The sequence below is a fragment of the Protopterus annectens genome, chromosome 9.part0 (assembly GCF_019279795.1).
Source record: "Protopterus annectens isolate FY-2018-M chromosome 9.part0, PAN1.0, whole genome shotgun sequence".
In the NCBI taxonomy this organism is placed as follows: Eukaryota; Metazoa; Chordata; order Ceratodontiformes; family Protopteridae; genus Protopterus; species Protopterus annectens.
The window spans coordinates 737,547,584-737,566,373 of NC_056743.1; the positions used below are offsets into that span (position 1 = coordinate 737,547,584).

At 41.8% G+C, this 18,790-nt stretch overlaps 1 protein-coding gene across 1 annotated transcript in view; it reads left to right on the top strand.

The window, feature by feature from the left end:
• The window catches only part of PPFIA3 (PTPRF interacting protein alpha 3), a 2,479,399-nt gene that overhangs the window by 547,710 nt on the left and 1,912,899 nt on the right, over positions 1 to 18,790 (top strand). The window contains exon 2 of the mRNA XM_044083361.1: positions 6,531 to 6,931. Within this exon, the coding sequence (XP_043939296.1) occupies positions 6,698 to 6,931 (234 nt within the window). The 5' untranslated portion in view covers positions 6,531 to 6,697. The remainder of the gene's footprint in view (positions 1 to 6,530; positions 6,932 to 18,790) is intronic.

Below are 18,790 nucleotides of genomic sequence, written 5' to 3' on the forward strand. Positions count from 1 at the left end.
ACACCAGTTTTAAGCAAAAGACGCAAAGATAAGGACCGTCATCCGAGGTCCTCACCGAGTACTGAGACCACGCTTAGGCCGACTACCGGATCTCCGGTTCTCAGCGAGGTGCCTACGCAGCCCCTGAGTACCGATGAAACTATTTTACCGGTGACTTCAGTACCCGAGGTCGCAGGCTCCTCGGTCTCCATTCCTACTGCAGATACCGACGCCACTCTTGGCGAGGAAACTCAAAATTTAGTCAGGCCTACCATTTCTGAAGGCGTCTTCAGGCCTTCCACCTTCTCTATTAAATCCTTTACTAAATCTAAAGCAGCCATGAAAACTAAAAAACAGGGTCCTCAGACCTCCTCTCAAGGCCCCATGCCTAAAAAGCAGATGCTAAAAATGGCTGAGGATTTGATAACTCTCATCAGGGGTTCTCAGCCCCCCTCTGACAAAAGACCCAGATTGGAGGAAGACCACCCTTCCTCAGACCAGGCTTCTATTACCTCAGAACATTCTGAGGACCAGGATTGTGCCTATTCCCCTTTCGAAGACTCTGATGCTGAGGAGTCTATTCCCTCGGTCCCCCCCCCCCCGAGGACTACTCTTTTGGGGGAAACCCTGCATACATTGAGGGAACACTTTCACTGGGAAGGCCAAGATTACTCAGATTCCAAGAAAAGGCTCAGGGAATTTCTACTGCTCCCCCAGCATAGGCCCCTGGCTATCCCTCCTGTTTTAGATATTTTGGATGATGTGTACACAGAAGCCAGCCTTAATCCAGATTCTTTACCTCCAGCCCCTGTTAAACCAGACAGGTATTACTGGGTCCCTGATTCTCACCGGTTCCTTTATAAAAGCCATACTGCTGACCCAGAAACTATTTCATAGGGTCCCAAGGGAATAAAGGCCTCTACTGCTAAAAACCCTTTACCTTCAGAGAGAGATTCCAGAGCATTAGAAAGGTGGGGGAAAAAGGTGTATACATCTGCCACTTTAACCATGAGGGCATTAAACTGTCAATTCCATATGTTAAAGTACCAACAGTTTTTGTTATATCAGTTGAAAAGCAAAATTACACAAACAGAACAACCAGATTTGAAAGAGTTGCAGGATTTGTTGCATGGTGCAGAGCAAGTGGGTAAACATACCTTGCAGTGTGGTTTTGATGCTTTAGAGGCCTCATGTAGAGCTGCTGTCACGGGGTCTGTTATACGTAGACATGCTTGGCTCAAAGAGCAAACCTTACCAGATCATGTCAAAGCAAAGTTATTAGATGCACCACTTCAAAAAGATGTATTGTTTGGTGTTAAAGCTGAGGAGGTACTAAAGAAAATGGAGGAAAAAGCAAAATCTATGCAAACAGTGAAAGATTTCCTGCAAGGTACAACCTCCACGCTTCAGCAGAAACTGGCCTTCAAAAAATTGGTCCTTTCCAGCCACGGACAGACCTCAAAGGGGCAGATACAGACACCCAAGGGGTAGAGGACAACCTCAAGGATCTTACAGAGCAAGACAGTGGCAAGCACCAACCCCAAGAGGTGGAGAAGATAGATCACAGTCATTTAGAAAACAGACACAATGACTTCCCCCTATGCCTGCCAAGCAAACCTTTAATGGCAGTACCTTTGGGCAGAAAACTGGCATTATTTTCAAAAAACTGGCATATTGTTACAAAAGACAAATGGATTCTGGACATTATAGACAGAGGCTACAGGTTCCACTTTCACACCCTTCCAAAAATGAGAAGCATGCCAAACCTGCCACAAAATCAAAGGGCAGAGGCACAAAGACAAATTTCCGCTCTCATGGATATGAAAGCAATTCAAGAGGTACCTGCAAAAGAACAAGGTCAAGGTTTTTATTCCAGACTATTCCTGGTACCAAGGAAAGACAAAGATTGGAGACCTATCTTAGACCTATCCATCCTAAACACATACCTACAGGTGCCAAAATTCAAGATGCTCACATTATAGCAGCTTCTTCCCATGCTGGGCAAGGAGTCTTGGCTGGTAACATTGGACCTCAAGGAGGCATACCTGCATGTCCCTATCGGACAAGATTGCAGGAGATACCTCAGAGTTCTTGCAGGTTCAACCCATTACCAATTCTCTGCATTGCCCTTTGGCTTATCTACTGCGCCCAGAGTGTTTATGAAATGCCTGGCATCAGTAATTGCCTTCTGCAGACTACAAGGAATACAAATCTACCCATATCTGGACGACTGCCTGATCCAAGCGGACAGCAAGGACATTCTATTGCAGCATCTGGAGTTTGTAATAAAACTGTTAAACTTCCTGGGATACACAGTGAACAAAAAACAAATCAAAACTAATACCTTCTCAACAGATAATTTTCCTGGGTGCCAGCTTAAATGCAACCACCCAGATGGCCTACCTCATGCCAGACAAACAAGGTCAACTGTCTCAATACTTCAGCAAAATGGCAACTTTCACCAGACTAACTGCAAGGAAAGTCCTGCAGGCCCTGGGGTTCATGGCATCTTGCATCCTACTAATTCCATGTGCAAAACTGCATATGAGGAAACTACAATGGTACCTAAAAAACTTATGGTCTCAACACAGCCACAGCTTGGAAACAATTATACCACTCATTCCATGCCTTCAAAAGGAATTTTTGTGGTGGGCTCAAGCATGCCAAAGAAACACAGGTCTCCCTTTCTGTGTACCTCAAGCAACTCAAATCATCACAACGGACGCCTCAGACTACGCCTGGGGAGCACACATGGCAGATCAGTGCAATCAGGGAAAATGGTCCCAAAAAGAGAAGCACCTACACATCAACCAAAAGGAGATGCTAGCCGTGCAAAATGCTCTTATGACCTTCAAAGACCTATGCATCCAGGCCAGCTATTGATAAGGACAGACAACACCACAGTCATGTGGTACATAAACAAACAAGGGGGAACTCATTCATACCCCCTGTGCAGGCAAGCCATGACCCTATGGAACACAGCACTGGAATTGCAAATTCAACTACAGGAACAATTCCTGCCAGGGAAGGAAAACACACTGGCAGACAACCTAAGCAGAAATATGACAGATCCACATGAATGGAAGTTGCATCCTCAAGTTTTCTCAAAGATAACTCAGGCATGGGGACAGCCAGACATAGATCTATTTGCTACCCACAGAAATTACCAGTTGAAAAAATTTTGTTCAAGGACCTATCATCCACAGGCCTGGAAAGTGGACGCACTCTCTTTCAATTGGACAACATTGACAGTCTATGCCTTCCCGCCTCTTCCTCTACTGACCAAAGTTCTATTAAAAGCCAGAGCAGAGAGGCCACAAATGATTCTCATTGCTCCAGACTGGCCACGACAACACTGGTATCCGCTCCTAAAGAGCCTGACATACTCTCCACCATGGATCCTACCTCTAGTACCTCTTCTGTTGTCCCAGCACAACTACAAAACCCTTCACAGCCAGCTCAAAACCCTAAATCTAGCTGCATGGAGAATACCTTAATTTCCCAACAGACTCTCCTCTCCAAGGAGGTGCAGGATGTCATCTTGGAGGCCAGAAGACCTTCTACTAGAAAAGCCTACTCCGCCAAATGGAAACAATTTTGTTCCTGGAATCAAGAAAAGGGCCAGAATCCTTGGGTAAAAAATATACCTCAAATTTTACAGTACCTAGCTGAGATGTTAAACAGTGGCCTTTCCTTCTCCTCCATCAAGATCCACGCTTCAGCCATTTCTGCACAATACAACACAGACCCTCCTTTATTCTCACATCCTCTATTAAGGCAGTTCCTCAGAGGGGCAAAAAATATAAAACCCTCAAGGAAACCACCAGTTCCAGCTTGGGACCTCGACTTCATATTGGAAAAGCTGACCCTGCCTCCCTTTGAGCCGGCTTCTTCAGCAGAGCTACAATACTTGTCATGGAAAACAGCCTTCCTTCTGGCTATCACCTCAGCATGCAGGGTTTTGGAACTGCAGGCCCTCATGGCTGTGCAACCATTCATCATTTTCCATCAGGACAGAGTTTCCTTACGAACCAACCCTGCCTTCATGCCAAAGGTAGTATCCAGTGTAGCTTTGAATCAGACTATCCACTTACCTACCTTTTATCCAAATCCACAGAACAAAGGGGAGAGACTACTACATTCCTTGGACATTCACAGACAACTTCGTTATTACTTGGACAGAACAAAGCTATTCAGGAAATCTGAGCAACTCTTTGTGTCCTATGCTACAGTTGCTCAAGGAAAGGCAATTTCCAAACAGACAATTTCAAAATGGATAGCCCACTGCATACGCTTTTGTTATTCATTTCATGGAAAATCTGTGCCTGCATACATCAGATCCCACTCCACCAGGGCCACAGCTATCTCTGCAGCTTTCCTCAGGGGGGTCCCTACCAAGGACATTTTGGAAGCAGCTACTTGGAGCTCAGTGCACACTTTCTCGAAGCACTACCACCTTCCACTATACTCAAAATCTAGAGCGGGCTTTGCCACAGCAGTCCTGCAGGGCATCCTCGCTCCTCCTAGTTCCACTTAGTGCCTACCACCCTTACTTAGCTTTGGGATTATACCCATCTGTAATGACTGCAGCTGTATGCACGATGAACATAGTACAGTTTTGTACCTACCATAAATGTACATGTTCGAGTGCTCATACAGCTGCAGTCCAGGTCCCCCCCCCCCTCCGTCCCCTCTTAGGACAGGCCTTATGACAAACACCTCTATCATACAACCTATTTGGGGTATTCTTTTATGGTGTATTTGCTTGCAACTACTGTTTTTTGATTTACCTATATTGCATGTTTGCATAACATTATGTTTTGCCTTCCTTCTGGGGGCACCTGACATCTGGGGCAAGAAAAACTGAAGAAAATGGCGTCGGCTGCCTCTTTTATACCCCTGCCGCACTGACGTCAGGGAAGAAGCGACGACAACCGACGCCGGACCTAGACTTTGGAATTCGGCCAACCGAGGACCCGCTTGATGGCAGGATAACCCATCTGTAATGACTGCAGCTGTATGAGCACTCCAACATCTACATTTATGGTAAGTACAAAACTGTACTTTCCTCTGGACCTCATAGGTCTTGATGGCAGTGTATATGTGCAATCTACGCTTTCCTCAGAGAAATGGGCAATGTTGTAAAATCCCTGCATAATACTTTTTCCTCTTCTGCAAACCAGAGAAACAAAAATATGTTCCTATAATGTCAAGGAACTGGTTCAGTATTTATGAGGCTGATGAGTGATACTTCTGACATGTGCTCAACAGGTCTCTGTAAGATCCCTGATGGTTAAAGCTACACATACCTTAGGATGGACATACCACATATCCCTCTCGATTTGGCTTGTGTATGTCACAGATTGGCAAAGTCCCGTACATGCTGTCCAGGTGGCAGTGGTCCACAGTCTGTTATCAAGAGCTTTCTGCCCCTCTTTCATTGGTACAGGTGGCGATGATATGCAAAATTGTGGGCACTGATTACAATAGTGCCTGGTAACACATACTGCTGAATTATCACTGCCGTTATAACAAGTGTTACTCCCTTCACATGCACCATGATTCTTGGTGCAAAAAAGTGTTCGGTGTGTACCAAGTAGTTCATTTGCACGAAGCTCCTAGTATCTATGTCATTATGTGCCTTTTAAAGTGTGCTGTATAACATGCTATTTTGCCCCTGGAAATGCATGCTATCTATGTCTTAGAATCGCCTGTACCCTCTGTTGCAGCTACCCGTGCTAGTTTGTACTGTACAATGCTATAAACATCTGTGAAGGCTGTACAGTATGTACTATGTGCATGCAAAATGGATTATACCAAAGAAACTATAGCCATAAGACTGATTATGTGTGTTCATGATTAAGTGAAGAGCTCCATTTTATATTTGATGTTAGCAGTGTATTTAATACTTAGAATCTTTCAACATGGGCATTCGGTTTTATGTGAAAATATGCTGTACTGATTAAATTCGCTGAATATATGCTAGTGCCATTTGAGAAAATGTTATAATGCTTCTAAATATGACTTCTGTTAAATTCTATATCGTCAAACCCATGGAACTGTGTCTGCTAATAATGCATGGGAGCATTCTGATATGCAGCTCTCTTAAAATACCTAGTAGTAGCACTAGGTTGTCTTGCATTTGCTAGGTCTGTTCACTGAAGTGTGACATTTCATAAGATATTGTTGCAGGCACCAAGAAAGCTAGAAAGCAATAAAAACGCAAATGCTGTATAAGTTCAGGTTAGAAAATGTGAGCAGACTGTGCAGGCAGGAGGTTCCTTATTTGCAGAAAAATACCATGGATTATGTACTTGTGCATCATCTACTTTGCAATGGTAGACCAAAGACTAGAAAAACAAAGCTTTGCTATCATTTTTGGTAAACTGATTCAAGATATTTTGTGTTGTAGCTCAGCACCAAATATATGCAAACACAGGACTTGAATGTGGAATTATTTTAAGAAAAAATAGTTGATATGCGTGTATGAAGCAATGAAAAAGTTAAAACTATGTCCTTATAGTTTGTCTCCTTGTGTCTTTCTATCACAGCTGCCCCAGCCCACAGACTGGATATCCCAGCCGGAGTTCTGTTAAGCCATTCTGGCCTGTGAGCCCTCCACTTGCTTCCCTTTCCTCCACCTCTGCATACTCACTTTCCCCTGCCATCTGGTTAATTTTCATGTCCATGGTATAACTTCAACAACCAGGGCAGCACCATGATGTGCGAAGTGATGCCAACGATAAACGAGGATAATAGGAGGGGCTCTACCTATGGTGCCGATGATGGCAACTTTGAACAGTTGATGGTGAACATGCTGAATGAGAGGGAGCGTCTGCTGGAAACATTAAGGGAAACTCAGGAAAGCTTGTCAACAGCCCAACTTCGATTGCGTGACCTTGGACATGAAAAAGATTCGCTTCAAAGGCAACTTAGCATTGCTTTACCCCAGGTAAGAACACATATCTGGATAGTCCTGTTTTTGAACATCATTATGACTTAAGAATAAAACTACCACTATTTCTCATTGGTGATGTAATGTTAGTGTATATTGTTGAATCATCTACACACCAGAGGCAAGAAGATTTGATGTGGGGAATGGATTTGCACTTTTTAGTTTACTGACTGAGGACCAAGATGAATGGCATAACACCTGCTTTTTTTTTTTATTTGCTATTACATTAAATTCTATTTCGTGTATCTCTAAGATAGCTTTTTTGCAATAAATGTAATATCAGGTTTAACATTTCAGGTCTATTCCTCTTTAGTTTCCTAAAGCAAAGTTGTGTTTTAGTACTACAATGAGGAAGTTCTCCCTTTTAATGAGTGCCCACCTCCTCCTTACTTTAACATATTTTGATAAAGTGGCCTACATTTATCCTTTAAGACATTCCCTAGATGATGCTTCATTATACTTTCTTTTATGGCATATTTATGTATTGATGCCAGGTTTTAATGTAGTGCATTATTCTTAGGAATAATTGGAATTATCTTTATATAGTTTGTTCCCAGGATTGTTTTGTTATAATATTCCCATTTGTCCTACATTGGTGGTAGTTTGAGGTAGCGTTGTCTTTCTTATAATGATTGGTTTTAGTATTTAGATGTAGTGCTGTGCTCCTTACCTGTAATGTATTGCATTGACCCTTTGTAATACCAGCACCCATCAGCATATAAGCATTACGTGCTATAACACTGACCTTCAGAAATCATGGGCATATTTTTTTACATAGTACTTGCATGTACCATAATGCACTCCATATAGGATCATAGGAGGTTACTAGGCTAATGGCCCTGGGGCCCTTATAAGCCTAGCCAAGAGTTATCCCCAAAAAGAAACCTTAGTCAGGACCTGTTGACCCTGTCAGTGAGGGACACAGGTGGAACCCCTAGGACAAATTTGTGTTTTCCCATCCACTCATCAAGGTTGTGTTTGAAGAGCATCAGTGAGGTACTTTGTTTGACATGTATGGTAAGTCTATGCCAGAGATGGGGCAGCCTCTGGGAGACAAACCTGTCTCTCCAGCCGGTTTTGTTGATGGTGCATATTAGATTCAGGCCTTTTGAGTGGGTAATGCGTGAGGAGTTAGTCTTACAAATATGGAGCATCTGTAGTAGGGCAGGGTCCGAGATTGCCTTATAGACAAGACACAGATCACCGCTGACAAGCTGTACGATGCAGAGTAGAGTGACAGTGATTTGAGCCTGTCCGCATAAGACAGGTTTTGGAGGCCATGGATTCTCTTTGTGAGGTATTTCTGTGCCCTTTCCAGTTGGTGCAGATATTTGGAGAGGTATATACCAAACGGGGCATTATACTCAATTATTGGTCTAATGAGGGAGGTGTATAGAGAGGTAATAACCTCCTTTTTTCTGGATGCAATCCCTTTACGTATGAGATGAACAAAGTAGAAGGCTTTTCTGACCACTGCCGCTGTATGATGGCCAAATGTGAGATTGTTATCAACCTGAGTACCCAGGTCTCTCACCACAGGTTGTGTGCTTAGGGGGTTGCCTTTGATGTGATAATCAGTAGGGGCTGTGTTTTTGCCGAATGGTATGATGATACATTTGTTTGCGTTTAGGTTGAGGCCATGACTTTGGCACCAGTTATGAGTTGCTGTGAGACCCTCTTGCAGTATGTTAACATCACTTGGGGAGTCAATGACAGCACCCAACTGACAGTTGTCCATAAACTTGGTCAGCCATAGGCCTTTTGTCTTTGCCTGGACCTTTGAGAAGTAGATGCCAAACAGTAGGGGTCCCAGGACAGATCCCTGGGGAGCTCCAATAGTGACAGGTCTGCTATTGGAGGTGGAGGCACCTATTTTGACCTGGAGGGTCCTGTCAGTGAACCTGTTGGCCACCCACTTGATGAGATAGGGATTTACTCCAAGTTGTTAGCTTCTTGATAATACCCGAGTCGGGCACTGTTTCAAAGGCCTTGGCCAAGTCAAAGTAAGCTGTATATACTGACTTTCCCTCACCCAGGGCCTTGGTGACAGTCTCAAAGAAGTGAACCAGGTTCAACAGGCAAGATCTGCTTGGAGATTGCCTATGTCCTTGTTTATGAGATCCATAATAATACGCTCCATGGCTTTACAAATCATATTTGTCAAGCTAATGGGGCAATAGTTTCTAGGGTCAGTAGTGGCATCACCTTTGTCAAGGGGATGACAGTAGCACTTCTCCACTCTGCTGGAATGAAGCCTGTACTTAGGCTGTGGTTGAATAGGGTGCTCAGTGGTGAAGCCAGTCCTTGCCAGAGATGGTGCAGTATACAGCCTGGGATACTAACAGGTCCCATGGAAGCTGTGTTCTTTGCCGATAAGGCCTTTAACACTTGATCTATGGAGGTATGAGGTGTGGGAAAAGTATCTGGGATGTCAAAAGGGCCTTTGGGGTGTCAGGAGGTGAAGTTTGTGCTGAACCTATCTGCTAGCAGGTTGATTAAGTCAACAGGATCAGTGTAAGTGATACTGTTAAGTACTAATTCGGAACAAACCTGGATCTTGCCATAGAGGTTTCTGATGTAACTGAAGAAGGCTTTGTGGTTTCCCTTTGTTTCAGAGGCTAGTTTTGCTTCATAATTGGCTTTGGAGGTTTTCACTAGTGATCTAATTTGCTTGTTGAGGCTAATGAGGGAGTTTGTCCAATTTGGAATTTGTTCCTTTTTACCCTTGGACAACAGTTTCTTCCTTTTGTTGTAAAGCCTGTTGATAGAGGATGTCCACTGAACAGGTTTGTTTTCCTTTGAGGAGCAGGTTTTAGTTCTGTTGGGTATGTCTGAGTCTGTGCAGTTGTACAGGTGTTTGTATACTGTACTGGCATACTGTTCAGCATAGTTGTCTGCATCCTCAGAGGGGGGCAGTGGTGTGACATTGCTGATACCCTCCCTTAGGAGGTTGCAGTCAGCTTTTGAGAAGTTTTTTAGCTTGATTGCAGCTGGGGGGTATTGAGTAGGATAGAAACTTTAAATGAGAGAGTCCGATGATCTGATCTCACCAGGAAGGAACATACTATGGGAGTGGTGCAGCGGTCACCCATGTTGGTGAAATCTAAGTCCAGAATGTTATCTTCCCTTGTGGGTGATGAGACGAGCTGGTCTAGTGCGTTAGAATTGATGAAGTCAAAGAATCGTTGCGTGAGTTCATTAGTGCAGGAATAGTTCACCCAGTTTATGGTGGGGTAGTTGAAGTCACTAAGGATCAGGGTGTTGGGGTTTTCCCTGATGGAGTCAAGTATATCCAGGTAAGAGTGGGTGTCCTGAGTCCTGCAGGGGGGGGTCTATAGCTGGATGTAACTTGGATGGGTGTCTTGGCAACCATCAGTTGCACCTGGAGTAGTTCCAGTGCGTCATGCTGGCAAACCAGTCTGGAGGTGTGCCTGTCCTTAATGAAGAGAGAGACTCCACCACCCTTAGTCTTCCCGACCTCATTTTGGGGTTAGTAATATGGAATCTCAGTGTAGTCGTTCATTGCTGGGTTAACAGATTGCTTGCCTTTTAGTAGCTCTAAACTTGTTAAGAATACCAGTAAGCACCTATGCTAGTAGTGCAGACTTGATGGTACAGATCATAGCATTATGTCTAGGAGTTGAGTACAGAAGATTAAGGCTGTGAACTGTAACAAAGCTTCATCTTTTAGTGTATGATTTGATTCCTTCTTCCTCCAGTCTGTCTACTGCAAGTCTGACTTAGTTACTTAACCAAACATTGGTCCCACGTCACCCCTGCATAGGTTTGTGCCTAGTGTGTTTATCTGGATAACAGATACATTATCCCTCTGAAGGCTTTGAATTTGTTTTATATATTTTGGAGTGCTAAATGCAGTAATGCAGTGAGATCTTGTGAGACAACCAGGTGCTTATTTTTACAATTTTTTCTTCTGTTTTGTTTTAGAAAATTTTGACACGTGTTTACAATTCTGTAAATTTTTATGAATATTTATTTCTTGGTTTTGGTGTGGAATACTACTTTGTTTTTTGTAAAGACTAAAACACGTAAAAGCAACTTGATCCATCAAAGTAAAAAACATCACTTATATTTATTAAGGTAGTTCAAAGGAGGCTAGTGCTGACTAGTGCACTGTGCTTTTTATATGCAGGACAGTAATCTAAAAAAAAAATAAGATTATTGTATTAAATAGTTATGCATGGTGATTTACCCAGGTCACTGTTGCTTCTGTTCCTAAACTTTGGAACACATTGCTGGCAGGTGCCTTTGTTCAGAATAAACAAAATGGTTGGATAATGGCTCAACTCTGGTTTGTTCATTGCTATCACTGGTGGCTTTAAGGAGAAGAATTTATTAAGAGGAGTTGAAAGCACCATGACAAGATCAAAGTCAAAAAGAAGCAGAGGTTCATTTCCTTAGGTGTTCAGCTGTGGTTATGTAACTGATATGCTTTCTGTAGAATTGGTGACATCAAAAAAGGCAACAAAGTTTTTTTTTTGTTATTCTTAGCCTGGCGTTGTACAATTTCAGGCTATAGAGTTCCTATTCTCAGTATTGGGCTTCTGTGTAGTTACACATCATTGCATGAACAAATAAATGCTTTATTTGGTGTGCACCGTCATCTCAGCCATAGAACCATCACTGCGTGGCTGTTAATATTATTCTCTGAAAGTGTTCCTCAGTACTCAGGTTAATACTATATCTTATGGACAGTAGAAAAATAGTACTTTTGCAGTGAGCAGTGATCATTTTGACCGGTGGAGTTTGATGGTGTTGGTTATAGGTGAATTAGTAGGTTATTATAGATGAATTTAGTAGGTTAATGTGTTGTAAAATGTTAGATGAACAGTAGCAGAGTGTAACTGATGCAGTGTATTGTGTGGCTGAGATTTGAGGTGGACCATCAAATGAAAACTGCCTCAGCTAAAGTGAGGAATGATCTAGAATGGTGCTTGCTAGCTCTTATTGATGATTAAAAAAAAAAAAAAAAAAAAAAAAAACTTGCTGACAGCTTTTGTTATTGTGGAAAGGTGCCTGAAAATCTAAATCTAAAATATTTTAGCACAATATACATTGTCTTTGTACTGCTGATAATGTGGTGCATGAAGCACAACTTTATCTCTGTTTTCACTGTTTTTATGCCTGATCTAGGAGTCCTTAACAGGAGAGGAAATGGTATCCCCATCCCATTCTTTGTGATGGAGTTGGCCTAAATATAATCTATGGCATAACAGATACAAAATATTGGAGACAAGTGATACACCATAGATACCAAGCCACTGGCTTACATGTCTTGCTAAAAGTATAAAATGATTGCTGTGAGAGTTTTCCCTTAATTACATAAATACACAGATTTTATCTACCTACCTCATCACGATAAAAATGACAGCATACTTGTGCAGTAGAATGTAGATGACATAACTGTGTTTAATTGTCTAGATGCACAAGTTAATCCATCCAGAATAATTAAGTAGCTGGCATTTCTGATTAGTACCAATGGTAATTGGTTGAACATACTGACTGCAGAGGAGCTGTGAACAAGAGACATAGTCAGTATATTAGAACAATGTTACTGTGTTTGCATGCATTGCACAAAAGCAATTCCTCAGTAACTGAAGACAGAGTTCTACACATATTAATGCTATATTTTGTGGAGGTGTTATGCAGTGGATTGAGCACTGGCTGTATCTACAACACGTTGAACATAAATGTAATATAAATATTAAAAGTTACAAAATTGCAGTTTGGTACATCATAGAACAGGATCTTCTAAATGAAGCACATCCGTAGTACTTATGGCCTCATCAGCACAGCATAAGTGAATTGTTTGGCTGACATTTGGAAACACGGGGTTGTCGTACCCAGCTGATCTCTGTAACCAATAGGGTGTCTGCAAAATATCCCAACTAACAAACTAAAACAATCCGTAAAAGCCATAGCTGGCTGAAAAGCTTTCACATTCAGTGAAAGTGAAGTCTACCTTTTTCTGAAAGAAGCATTTCAGGGTTTGTTGCATTAAGTAGGGGATGTGTAAAGAGGCAGCTGTTCCCATAGCTCTGAACCAATCAGGGACAAACAAGGACACTTTTAAAATATTAGTATTATTAACCTGAAACACTGACAGAACAACAGAATGTGATTTAATATACAGTTGTTGAAGTAAAAGAAGTGTATAACTAATTATTCTCATTATTTATTAAGTGTAATTCAACACATTTTCCCCAAAGGTCACCAGTTTTAAGAGGGATTAAGAGGGACAGAGCTAAAATTTGAGTCAAAATCAGGGAAATGTCTAAAAATCGGGGACAATGAAGTATGTCTGTCCCCTGTATTAGGGAGTAGAGAACAGTGTTCTCCTTTCCGAGAAACACAGGTTTCACTTTTATTCTAAGTGAAGTTTGGACAGTTTGCTGAGTTGGAGACAGATTTGGTGATTCCAAAATGCTTATTTCAGGATGTATTGTTATCTGCAGGCTTAGTCCATTTATTTATTTATTTTACCTTTTTATTTATGTTACAGTTTGATAACCAGATGGATGAGATTGTCTTTTGACCATTTGAAAGTAGATAAGTCATTGGAAAGGAAAAAAAAAAAAAAACTTATTGAGCAAAATACAGTAAATAAGAAATTCATCTCCGAGTTTAGTGAATAACATATCAAAATGGTATTTCTATTTACAAGGTAGTTAAGAACAGTTTAAAATAACACAGTGTTAAAAGCTACAGGTATTTGCCTGTGTCCCAAAAGTAAATGCACTTAGTCATTCTGCAAATGATTTCTAAGATTTTATTTAAATGCTTCTAATGTTTATTTTAAAATCAGTGAGATAGTCAGTTGTGTATGGCAGGTCTCATTCTTGACAGGACTTTTTCTCCAATGGCCAATTTAAATCTTGGTCTAAGAAGAGTGAGAAAAATCGTAAGCAAAATCCATGTCCTACTTCATAGTGATTGCTATTGTCATCATACTGCATTGTAAGTGGACCTGAAAGTACTGTATTTCTGGGATGCTTAAACAATGCTGCTAGTCTTCAACCAAATGAAATCTTCTCCTCCCTCTACTTGTGTCCCCCCTACCTGCTGACACCCATTGACTCATTTTTCACCACCTTTTCACTTAATACATTTCAAAAGTCCTTTACCTTTTCTATGAAAAAATGCTTGCCATGTCACTTTTAAATGTCTTGCTGCTTGTGTGCAACTCTTGCATGCCCTTTTCTATCAACCCTTGCATTCATTCTGAACTCTAGTCTCCCCCTCATTATTTTTGTATCCAAATCATGATGATACATTGTTCATCTTTTAATGTGAAAATGATTCTAGGTCACATAATTTTTCATGACACTTACTACCACGGTAATCTGTCTTCTGCATTCTAAGTAGCTTTGTTTCCTTCACTGTGTAAGTCATATAGAACCAAACACAGCACACTAGATTTGGTCTGCACTGCCTTTCTCTCTCCGTGACCAAACCGATGAGAGCTGTCATTCATTGCCTAATGATCACCTTTAATTTCTGGAAAGGATTCACCATATCCTATGTTTTTTGTTAACATGTGCAGTGGGTTTTCTCATTCATGGTTACTGACTGATAGGTGCTGCATTTTTGAGTGAGTGAAGAATATATCTAAGGTTCAGTCTTCTTTTCTTGTACTAGTGCCTCAGGATAACTTCCCAAACAGTCTGCCAGCCTAGTGATGTACTGTTCAATGTACAGCGTAGACAATGCTAATGATGTCCTAACTGGGAAAAGCAAAAAGCTGTTCATGTTTGGATTTGTGATAAATTCATCAGTGTAGGTGACACTATTTGACTGTGAGGAGAAATTGTGTAAACATAGCAGCAGTAGCTCTTTTTTGTTGTAAATGGAAGCAAGGAAGTGTACTGTTCCCATGCTTTAGGGTGGCTGGTAAGTTAACACAGCATGACCATTGCGAGCGTGTGTATGTCATAAACCACGGCTAGCTGCACACTGTCTGAAGCAGAGCTAGACTGTCATCTTAACAGCTGTTAGATTTTCAAGTGAAGCAACATGATTTTATATACTACTATTTATTTGAAATTTGTCAAGCCTTTAGTTGCTTTCTAAATTTTAGATTGTAAAACAAAGTCCTGTAACAGAAGAAAATATTTACTTTCCAAGTCATATGTTTTGTCCCATGAGACTACTGAATGTTGACTGCAGTCTGTCAGAACAGTATTACACTGTCTGTGGTGATTATGATAACACGGCAGTGAGTATTTTTCCAGTTCCTCCTTAAAGCCCCCCCCATGCTGATTATGTCTGCTCAGTTTGTGTGGTCCTGCCTCTTATAGATTATTATTCAGTAAGGATTTGAACTCTTGTAACCCCAATAACCTAAACATGTTGGACGACCACAGTGATTACTGAAGCAGACTTACAACTAAGAAGCATCATTTATAAATTTGCAGCTAAACATAGTTTTGCATGTTTGGTATAACACCACACTAAAGCAGTCTATGTTGTGGCCTCAATTTACTTTTCATCCACTCTTTTGGGGTCTCATTGCTTAATTAAAACCATTTTAATGTTGATGCATATATCCTCCTACAATCAAGGTTGTTAAAGTTTGTTGTTACGTGCAGGACTTTTTACACTATTGTTGGTATACAGACATACTTTGTAATTTGTCTGGAATGTACATCCAAATCATGTATGGAGTTTATCCAGGTTTTTGAAAAATATACCTGGTGTAAAAGTTAAAGTTGTATTTTTGGTAATGTTTTTAATATCCTTGTATTGTTTCAAAGTGTATTTGTTTAGATAACTTTCCAGTCAGCTGTGATCATACATGCCTGTTCCAGCAAAAAGGTTTGAACCTGCATATATTATAACTAACCCTGAGGTAGTGTGACTGTGGAGCAGTATATATTAAGTAAGAGGGGTATGGAGGGAAAGCCCTGTGAACAAAGGGGCCATCATGTGAAAAATGTGTAGTTTCAAGCTTGTTCAGTGGAATTGATCCATAAGATTGTAATCCAATGAGAAATGACTCAGTCAGTTGTACCACACCCTTTCAAAAATGTGATGTCCTTCTATTCATATGCTGCAGTGTTCATAACATGGGGGAGTCCGCCCCTGGCTGACTTTTACATCTGGCCAGTATACAAAAGTCTTTCTGCTACTGTGAGGTACATGTGACGCTGCACATCAGCTAGTGTACATCGGCCATAAAGAGACATCGGGTGTAAAGTGGAAATCAGCATGTACCAACCTCAGAACCTTTCTGCCGCTTGGCCGATCGCCTGCTCCAGTCATCGCCTGCCAGGTAAGTCACGAACTTTGGTTCAGATAAGAACCTCATTGGAGTTTTTTCTTTACATTTTGGCTACTGTATTGTGCTGTGATTATAAGTCAACTAGGAAGGGCAGGTGTCAGTGTGGAAGTCAGATTCCACATACAGACTCACACATCTCTGTTTTGCTTAGGCCCAGATCATGACCACACCACCTGTGCTATCTGTAAAGCCTTTGTACCCAAAACAGTTTGCAGTCTTATTGCTTCCCTAATATTATATCTTGAGAATCAGCACCTTCAGCGTTTAGCGTTGATATGGTGGCAACATTGGGCCCTTCAGATGAGCCGCAACCTAAAAAGGCTAAGACATCTTGGCTTGATCTTCCTGCTGCTCCCTCTCTTCCGGGTGTCCCTCCCAAGGCCAATATGAGTCTGGAGACTGTCCTGGATTGGGTAGACGTCCCTTCAATGGGTACCACAGCAGAAGCCATGAAAGACCCTATCAGCACATCCATGAGGGACTCACAAGCGCCCGACTTGGGTGTAGGTGGGAACCTTGGCTTGTAATTACTGAAGGCCTGCATAGTGTCACTCAAATCATCATGCTGGAGAATGTGCCTATGGACATTGTGGAGTGCAGGCCGATGTCTGGCCCATCCACCTTTCACCACGTGGAAGTTCCTAAAAAGAAAAAAGTTAAAACTTAACACGTTTCTCTGGTTCCCCAGGATCAAGCACCAGATTGGCAGGCCTTTTCCTAAATCCTTTTCAATGCCTTTGTGACTCTGCGTCAGACCTTGGCTCCTTCTTCCCCTTCTTCTGCTTTTCCCCCATCTACTCCTTTAAAGAGAACTTCTGAGGACATTTCTTCAGATGATGAGGAATGATCAGGATATGAATCCCTGGCTTATTCAACCCAAATCTCTTCCTCTTTGGGTTACGCCTCATCAGAAGAGGAATCTAATGGTCCAGATTCTCCTGGGGAAGATGTATCCTTTGGGGAAACTATTCTGAAAATGAAAGAGTTCTTTAAATGGGACTGTTGCCAAGTGACTGACATACAAAACAGGTACTATGACCACCTTCAGATGGACTGTCCCTCGCCATCTGCCATTCTCTCTACCATATCAGCTTTCTTAGATGCCTTTACAGCTGCTAAATGCCTAGACTCCCAAGCACCCAGATAGATTTTACAAGGTGCATGAGGACTACAGATTCCTCTTCAAAGCCCCCTCTGCAGACCCAGCTACCATATCAATTTCAGCAGACAAGGCATCCAAATTATTACCTTCCACCTCCTTGCTTCCCTCGGATTAGCAGAGCAAAGTCATGGAGAGATTATGGAAAAAAGTATATACCTCTGCTACTTTGGCCTTCAGGGCAATTATGCATTTATATCACGTTATCGAAAGATGAAAATAGCGAACGCTATTTCATCGAACCTAAAATATCTAAGCCACATAATATCAAACATTCAGAACAGCGATTTTTTTCCTTGGGAAAAAGTTTGCTATTCCGAAACACATACACACAACACAAGCACACCTAAAAAAACATCAATACACACACATACACTTATAATCCTTCAACTAACCCTACACTAAACAATACATACACTACTATCTATCCACTTACCTTAACCCAAACCCTAACCCTAAGGTCCATCACTATCTCACACTCACCTAACTCGCGCCCTAACTCACTTAACCCGCCCCTAAACCTAATTCACCTAACCCGCGCCCTGACCCTAACTGGTGCCCTAATCCTAACAACCACACAATCGCACACTTATCTGAACCTGACCCGTAAATCTCCACCACAGCACTGAAAATAAACCGGCCAACCAAATTCTTTCCCTAGGAAAGAATTCGATGTTCTGCAGCTTTGCTATTTTTAGCGTTCGATTAAAACGGGTTGATATTAGAACATTTGAAGTTTTAAAACTTCGATGTTCTGATATAGACCCTTAATTATCAAGATCATATGGCCAAATATTCCCTATCTCTCTTATCAGATGCAGGAAGGCTCCTTTCTGAGCTCCCTGACTATTCCACCAAGGCTAAGCACCCCTTCATTTCAGTTCCTCTGCCCAAGTTACAAGGCACTCCATCAAGTATGGTTATGATGCTATGGAAGCATCAGCCAGGGCAGCTGCATCTGGGTCTGTCCTTGGGAGGTATTCATGGCTCAAGCTTCAACCTTTGCCTGATGATATTTAGGCCAAGTTAATGGATGCCCCTCTGAACAACAAAGCTTTGTTTGGTAACTCTGCTGCAGAACTATTTAAATCACTTAAAGAAAAGGGCAAGGAGCTCTAGGATTTAAAACATATCTTTGTCTTCCCTATCCCCACGTTCCAGTGAAATTACCCTGTCAAAAATGCTTTTGTCAGAAAACCAGCTACACTGCCTTCCACCAAAAGTAAGAGGGACTTCAGGAAGCAAATCTCTTCAAAGTCTGCTGCTTCCACTCCCACTCAGAAACAGCCCTTTCAGGCTAAGCCTGGTAGTCTGTGACTACCTGCCTCCAGGCCCATTTACTCCTTTGTCTCTTCACCTCTCTCTTTCTCTCACAGTTTGGAATCAGATAACCTAGGAC